At 39.6% G+C, this 8,735-nt stretch overlaps 1 protein-coding gene across 1 annotated transcript; it reads left to right on the top strand.

Moving 5' to 3' along the window:
- Nucleotides 1–603: 603 nt before the first annotated feature.
- On the top strand, nucleotides 604–7,557 carry bag3 (BCL2 associated athanogene 3). The gene is made up of 4 exons (XM_032553986.1): nucleotides 604–897; nucleotides 3,927–4,259; nucleotides 4,983–5,330; nucleotides 6,302–7,557. Exons 1-4 carry the CDS (start codon nucleotides 697–699, stop codon nucleotides 6,965–6,967), a joined length of 1,548 nt encoding a protein of 515 aa, XP_032409877.1. The 5' UTR covers nucleotides 604–696; the 3' UTR covers nucleotides 6,968–7,557.
- The last annotated feature ends 1,178 nt before the right edge of the window (nucleotides 7,558–8,735 follow it).

Below are 8,735 nucleotides of genomic sequence, written 5' to 3'. Positions count from 1 at the left end.
CTTATTGTTGCATATTACTCTTAATTTTGTTTGTCTTTTATGTATTTGTGTGAACTTACCTGCATCCATGTCCTGTCAGATTTGCTGTTAAATTTCCCCTATGTGTGACAATAAAATTTATTTCTAATCTATTCTGTTGACTCACATTGTCACTTGCCGCTATGCGAATATAATTTAGGTTTAAGGAAGCTGTAAAATCTGTTTTTGTTTTTGTTTTTTGACAGTGTTCTTATTAGCATTCCCTTTGACAGAATAAAGAGGAAGGACTGTCATTAGAGGTGTCACCGTGCCTACACTCTTTCACACCAGCAGTTACATAATTGTGAACCAAATCCAAGCAAATCTTTGGACTAGATTCATCACCAGGTGGGAGTCTGACTCCCATCTATTTAGAGATTTGTTTTTATTCAGGAAAAACGAGGAATTCCCTTTTGTGTCCCGGGACACATCGCGAGGGGGAATCCTTCTGCTCGTTTTTGTTTACTTATGTATCGGTAATTTAATTAATAAATAAATAAATAAATAAAAATGATATGAATGTTATTCTGCTCCGAGTCGTCTGTGTTTGGGTTCTGAGGAGCCAGCGCGCTGCGTCCGCCGCCCCCGACATTAACCCCTCGCTATTTCCAGAAACTTCCAGCCCACTCCCCCACGTCACCAGTGGGAATCTTTAAAGCGACCGTCGCCCCGTGTAACATGTCTCAATACTCGGCCGCCTGCAACATGAACGCCGTGAAGACGCAGCCACCGATGCCCGCCGCGATGGCGACCAACGACAGCGAGCCTCTGCCGCTGGGCTGGGAGGTGAAGATCGACCCGCACACCGGCTGGCCCTTCTTCGTGGACCACAACAACCGGACCACCACCTGGAATGACCCGAGACACGACACCAGAAAGGTAACGGAACCGGGAGGATAAAGTTGGTGTGATTGTTAAATGTCGTCTAAACCCGTTTGTTTACGTCGGTTTTGTTTCTCCAAGCGCGTTACGCAGATTTTGTTGTTTTTAAATCCGTGTGCTGCGTTTTATGTTACACATTAATATTGTTGCCGATAGGCCTTGTTAGGCAGCGTCACCTCCCCCTCACTGACAGCCCATAAGCCTAATATAACAGATGACCATTGCCGTTTTATTCCCATGCCATGATCTAACTCTAGTATTATTACTCGGTGAGTCACCGCGCTGCATGGATCTGATCCCTGTGTTTGGAAAAACGGCGATCAGATCGTAATAAACTTTTCCCTTACAAGGATTCAACCAGCTCTCGCCTCATTAGTAGGCAAGAGAAACCGCCTGACCTTTAATTATGATATAAATAACGTAAAAATTAATAATAATAATATTAATAATAATAAGAGAGCAGAAAGTGATCGGTTCTGCTGTGAAGACCCGGCCTGCTAAGCTGGTAATCTTCCCTCCCAGAGACAGACTCTTGTTTTCCAAAGTTAGTGTGCTAAGGAATCTGCTGGAAAGACACAGCTGTTGGGGGATAAAATTGGTGCAGGCAGTCTGCAGTGTCCTGTGCAAGCAGAGGGCAAAGGGTCGTTCACAGCTATTTCACCACGGAGGCTCCTGCTTTACATATAAACCCAGTTTACAGTGGATTTCTGTTAGTTTTTTTGCAGGTTTGTTTAAAGTTTAAATGGGTGGGAACCTGTTGCTCCTACAAGGCCAGAAGCCAAGTTTCATCTGTGGGCCCACCTCCAGTTAAAGGAGAAGTGGGATTTCTGTCAGCAATACTAGAAATGTTTGCAAGATTAAAGCAAAGGCTTTAATCTGAAAGAGAAATAAATATTCTCCAGCTTAATATTTTGAGAAGTGTGAAGCTCAAACATTAATTACTTTTAATTTTTATCTGGGTATCTATCTCCAGAGTTGGTAACTAAAGATTGTACTCAAGTAAAAATAAATGGTACAGCGTAGTAAGAAATACCCATACCCATCTATCTATCTATCTATCTATCTATCTATCTATCTATCTATCTATCTATCTATCTATCTATCTATCTATCTATCTATCTATCTATCTATCTATCTATCTATCTATCTATCTATCTATCTATCTATCTATCTATCATTTAGTTTATCCAAGTAAATATATTAAGTTGTGATGTTAAACAAATGTAAATAAAGTAAGTTTGACAAACTTGTTTTGATTAAATGCAACAATAAAATGTTTTTTTATTGTTGCATAAAGGAGCTGAAAGAAGAGCTCCTTTCTCTTCTTTCAGTTTATGAGCAGCAAGCAGGTCATAAAGTGAATCACCAATCAATTAGCGTGATTACTGATTATCTCCTCATGCAGCATTTGTTAAAACTAATATAGTAAAATGTTTAATCACGTTAATTGCAGGGTTTGTAATTAACTGGTCACAATCATATTTTAATCGACATAAGAAGCAACATTTTCCATTCAAAAACCCTTTTGGCTGTTAAATTGTTGAATAAATCGCTCAACAACAAAGATATTTATCGATTTTAATCTGTTATTTACTTTATTTAACCACCATATTGGAGCAAATATGCAATAATATCCATTCAGGTTTCAAGCGTTTCAGGAACTCCTCATCATTCACGCAACTTCTTTGAAAAAAAAAAAAAGCATCATAGTTTTTCCCTATTTTGCAAGCAAATCTCCACTAAGTATATAAACGTTTTCATGGTTGTGTTGGGAACAAAGTAGCTAATTTGGTTTTAAGGCCCAATATACAAAATATGTGATGTATATAATTAGTTCAAGACACAAAATTCTGTTGAAATAGAAGAAATACTGGTTAAAAAAATTAAATAAATTCACCTTTCTTTTATTGTATGTTGTAATAATCTGTCATTAATATACCAGAAGTGTCTTTTTATGCTATTGAGATGTAAATATCCATTGCAGGAAAAGAAAATAACTGAGTCTAAATGTAAATATTAATACAATAAAACACATTTTACCCTAAAAATCACTTTACACTCAAAGGCTGAGTGGCAGATGTTGTTTTCCTCTTTCCAAAGCGCAGAAGTGAGACTTTTAGCATGACTCTGAGGAAATATTCAGCCTCACCCCACGACCTTTTTTAATGCCTGAGACTGAGCGAACGATCGGTTTGTTTTGTTAATGCACCATTAAAAAAACAAATCAGTTTGGGGACAGAAAAAATCCTGTGACAATCTCAGAAAGACAGAGGAGGGAAGAGTAACCAAAATGTTTCCTCAAGTAAGAGTAAAAAGTAGCTGTCCAAGAAATTACTCAGGTAAAAAAGTATTTGACTCAAATACTGAGTAACTGATCAAATTATCAATCATTTTATATTGAAAAATTACATCATCAGATGAACCTAATTATAAAGTTAAGTGGAAATTTTGGTATTTTAAGGACAAAAATGACAATAGTTCATATAAATAGCAAAAAAATAACTAAATCAAGCAAAAGAAAATGTTTCTTTCAATAAAAAACTTATAAAACTCTATAAGTTTAATAAACTTTATAAGTTTTATAGAAACTGCAGGTGTGTGTCTGTGCAGCAGCATCCGAGTTACTTGTACATCCAGCTGGTGGGTTTTTCATTAAAACATGTTTGTTTTTCATTCAGTGGGTAGAAAATCCAGAAATTTTACTCAACAAAGAGGAGAAATACTTCATAGTAAAATTACTCAAGTGAAAGTAAAAAGTGCAGCGTTGTGAAAATACTTCTAAAAGTAAATTATTTTCAAAAAAAGTTATTCAAGTCAATGTAACTACCCAACTCTGCACATTGACATTATTCATGTAATAAATATGCAATAATAAATGTGGTGATCACTATAAATAATAATGCAGGTGTGTGTTTAAAAAGGTTATTTATGTTCAGTCATATGCTGGATTTTTTTTTATTACAGATGCATGTAAATAATAAAATTGTATAGGTCCAGGCAAATTTACTGTAAAATTCACATTTCAGGTTCGAGAAGTGTCAGCAAACGGGCCCAGCGCATCAGCAGAACTGATCCCTGTGGAGCCTCTGAAGACGTTTGTGAGAGAGATGAAGCATCCCATTCTCCGGCCGGGTTACATTCCCATCCCGGTCTACCATGACGGAGCAGATGTGAGGCAGCAGCAGCAGCAGCATCCGTGTTACTCCTACATCCAGCCGGTTGCTGCCCAGAGCGTCCGGACCGAGGGTCCCACGGCGCCGCAGACGTCAGGGCTCCACCACAGACCCAAATCGCCGCTGCTTGGACACTCTGACGCTGAGTGTGGGAAGACCGGATCACCGGTTTCACCAACATCAGAGGTACTTTGCGAGTTTACAACGCCTTTTATAGGAAAAACTTGATCAAATGACCTTTAGCCTTTATAGGGAGGCTGCAGGAAAGATTTAAATTTATTAGTGATTTAAAAGGAGCCAATTATGTGTATAATCAGGTTTTTTATGAGTTGGTTCCACAGTTGAGCAGCATTGAAACTGTTGCGCCTTGCTAAAGTATTCATGAATAAGAACTGGTTAAATAAACGTATAAATGGATCAAATATGTTTCAATCTTTAAAGGAAACAATGCCGTTGGTATTCGAAGGACCAAAATGACAATAATTCATATAAGAAACAAAAAATAACAAAATCAAGCAAAATAAAAATTGTCCAATTCAGTTTTTTTCAATTATAAACTTCAAAAACCTTAACAGAAAACTGCAGGTGTGTTTCTGTGTTTGGTGAATTTCTGGTTAAAAAATGTTTTGGTTTCATTCAGTGGGTAGAAAATCCAGAAATTTTACTCAAGTAAGAGAAGAAATACTTCATAATAAAACTACTCAAAGTACAGCGTAGTAAAAAATACTCCTAAAAGTACTTTTTTCCCCAAAAAAGTTACTCAAGTAAATGTAACTAACTACCCAACTCTGGTATTTAACCCCCTTTACTCTGATACCTCTAAATAAATCACTTTACCAAGATGCTATATATCTGTTATGATGTTGCATTTGCCACGAGCTGAATCTTTCTTTTTATTTTATTTTGAAGATCAACATGGCCGCCCATCACCAGCCAGCGCGACCCAGCAGCTCTGGTCTCCAGCCCGGTTACATCCCCATCCCAGTGATCCACGAGGGCGGAGGGGGCCAAACGACGCCTCACATGAACCCGTCGGTTTACGCCCAGCGCGTTCCCTACGCCGAGCATCAGCCGCCGTTCCATCATCGCCTTCAGACGGAGGACTGGCCCAGCTACCCCGCCGCGGCGCAGCCTCCCAGAGAAAGGGCTTCCCCGACCGCCTTCCCCCAACATCGCGACGCCACGTCTGCTCACCTGCCGCCTCACGTCAGGAGCCACTCACCTGTTAAGATACAGGTGATGGGGGAAAGGCCGCAGGTAATTTCACTTTTATTTGTGAACTCAGTAAACGTTTATAAAGAATATGAAAATTGTCACCATGTTGTAACAGTTTGATAGGAGGCAGACGAGTGGCTCACATTAAATAAGCAGAAAATAAAACTTTTATTAAGAAAATACAGATTATAAATGATAAACAAAACAAAATAATTGTGATTTTTAAATCCAAGGATTAAAATTCTTTCAGAGAGTATTTATTTCTGAATAAATCATTGAGAAATATATTATTATTTCAGAATTATATTACTATTATATTATGTTATTTTATATTTCATAATCGGAAATTATTATGTTCCGAAATAATCATCATCATCAGAATTTTTCTGAATTTTCTGCAGAAAAAAAAAAGATTTTACAAAATATAAACAAAATAACTGTTCTGACTAAATGTTTGAATCCAAGGAATGAAATGTTTGATATTTCTGAAATTATTATTTAAAAATCATTCCACGTATTTAAGTTAGGTTGCAAAAATATTTTTATCCCTTGAACTTTCCCACATATAGATTTGTTGCCAACATTAAAGCTGCATTATGTAACGTTTATAACGAGCTGTAGAGCAGCAGGGAGCGTGAGAGTGATTGACAGCGCTAAGATCCTCCTCCTGGCTCTGATGGGTTGTTTCTGACTGAGTGGTGTATTTGTGCAGTTTGTACTGGGAGCACTTGGAGAAAACAGTCTTATATTATACTGTCATAATGATAATTTTAACAAATATGTAAAAAAAATAAAATCCTTATTTTTCATAAAGTTTCGTACTGCAGCTTTCACTCTTTTGGAAAAAATTGTAATAATCTCAACTAAAAATATTTTTGCAAAATTGAGGAAGTTATTTCAAATTTAATCAACCTTTCAACTTCAAGACATGCTGAAAAAAACAGACTCTGATGGAAACAGGGCAATGGTCATGAATTAAATAACTTATTTTTCTGTTCCTCTCTACTCTCAAGGCTCCACCGCGTGTCCTGTCAAGAGAAATGCCCCAGAGGACGGAGCAGGAGCATCAAATCGTGCAGCAGAAACCCGAGAGCCCGCTGGTTCCCCAAATGCTGCACACAGAAGCAGACGTCCCCAAGTCGCCGCAACCACAGCCGCTCCAGCAACCTCAAACGCATCACGAAGCGTCTCCGCAGGCTCAGAAGCAGGAGCCGCCACCACACCACATGTCCGACATCACAGTTCAGATACCTCCGAAACCTGAAGCCCAGGAGGCACCGGCCGACGTCCCGGCTGCGCAGACTGAGGCAGACCCGACGGTCAAGTGCCCGGTACACCCAGGGCTGGCTAAAGTGCAGCAAATCCTGGAAAGAGTCTCCAAGTTGGAGCAGGATGTGAAAAGCTTCAGCGGAAAGAAAAATGATAAGAAATACTTGCTACTGGAGGAGCTCTTGACCAAAGAGCTGCTGGCGCTAGACTCTGTTGACCCCGAAGGCCGTGTGGACGTACGGCAGGCGAGGCGGGACGGCGTCCGGCGCGTGCAGACCATACTGGAAGAACTAGAGCAACTGGAGGAGCATTCTGCCAGTGAGGCTGCACTGGATAGAGACAGTCTGACCCAGAAAGGAGAGCCCAGCATGATCACTGACAGCCTGGAGATGGCGAAGGAGAGATTATGACTGAACACCGCATAGTGGAGAGATTCCTCAACCTACAGCATTTGTGGAAGTTGCATGCATTGATTCAAAGTGTTGCTATGTCCATTCAGCACATAATCGATGGTAGCCCAGTGGAACTGTATTGTTCAAGCCATTGTTGTTGCCTTTTTGTTGTTCCAGTATCTTTAAAGCAAGATTTCACTCATCAGTGAGTTCTTCTTGACAACATTGTTAAGCATATTTTTGTTTCAAGTACGAGGCCTTTATGAATAAACAGAAGAGAACGCAAGTATTTTCTTAAGAAATGATATTTGGAGTTGCCTTTTGTCTGATTAAATCCTCTATGAAGCTTTTCTTAATCTAGTCAGAACACGAGTTGGGCTTTAAAGCAGAACGCCTGAGTCAACAGAAGCAAATTTCTCCCAGTGAATGCCATCTGTTCTTGTTGGAGCTGCTTTGTCACAAAACACAGTGCATTTGTTTACCACGTGCTGCTTTATGGCATATTGCTGATTTTGCTGTCTTTGCACTTTGCTGTCACTGAGAATCAGGGTTCCTGCACGGTTTTCTACGTCAACGTCCCATAATTTTAAAAAAAAGTCTCAAAAATGTTTGCTGTTTATTTTGGTTCATTTTCAAAGTATAAAATCAAAAGTTCAGCATGATTTAGATGTTTCAACAGCAGTGAGGCTTTAAATGGGGAATCTGCCATTATGGATGGATGGATGGATGGATGGATGGATGGATGGATGGATGGATGGATGGATGGATGGATGGATGGATGGCGTTTGGATGGATGGATGGATGGATGGATGGATGAATGGATGGATGGATGGATGGATGGTTGGATGGATGGATGGATGGATGGATGGATGGATGGATGGATGGATGGATGGATGGATGGATGGATGGATGGCGTTTGGATGGATGGATGGATGGATGGATGGATGGATGATGGATGGATGGATGGATGGATGGATGGATGGATGGATGGATGGATGGATGGATGGATGGATGGATGGATGTTTGGATGGATGGAGTTTGGATGGATGGATGGCTGGATGGAGTTTGGTTGGATGGATGGATGGATGGAGTTTGGATGGATGGATGGTTGGATGGATGAAATAAAGTGTGAAACTTTTATTTTTCTATATTCTGTTTTTATTTTTCTTTCAAAACCTGGAAAACATTTAAAACAAATTCCAAACTTTTCCAAACTTTTCCAGGCTGCACAGGAACCCTGGAAGAAGCTGAAAAATCAGCCGTACCTCCGTTCCCGGCGTCTTTCGGTCTTGTGTCGAAGTGTAAACGTCCGCTGGTTCCCTAGCTGCTGCTGCCGACCATGAATCCAGAGTTTCTATAAGTATTTTTGGTACATGAATGTGAAACGTCCAGCCAGGGTGTGATACGCATCTAACTCCAGATGCGAGACAATCAGAACATTTTAACGACTGTCAGAATGTCCTCATAAACCTACCAAAGCCACAATCCGTAATAACTCTGGACCCATTACGGGCCCTCGAAGCCTTAAAAACAACACCTCTGTAAAAAAATTTAAATACAAATCTGTATCCCTCCGCCTGGAACTATTTTATTACAACTGTCTGTGAGATAATTTGCCACTGATGAGATTGTGAGGCATCACAGTCTGACATGCATTCACAAATCATGGTTCTTAGTGCTCATAAGCAGCTGCCTGAATCATTAATTATAGGAAGTCGCATTTGTATAATTGAAAATAAAATGTTTTGACTGACATTTCAAGAGTTTTCTGGTTTTCTGTGAGGGA

This window comes from Xiphophorus hellerii, chromosome 22, assembly GCF_003331165.1.
Source record: "Xiphophorus hellerii strain 12219 chromosome 22, Xiphophorus_hellerii-4.1, whole genome shotgun sequence".
In the NCBI taxonomy this organism is placed as follows: domain Eukaryota; kingdom Metazoa; phylum Chordata; class Actinopteri; order Cyprinodontiformes; family Poeciliidae; genus Xiphophorus; species Xiphophorus hellerii.
Note: the sequence above shows the minus strand (reverse complement) of the source record. Positions and strands in the feature narration are given on the sequence as shown.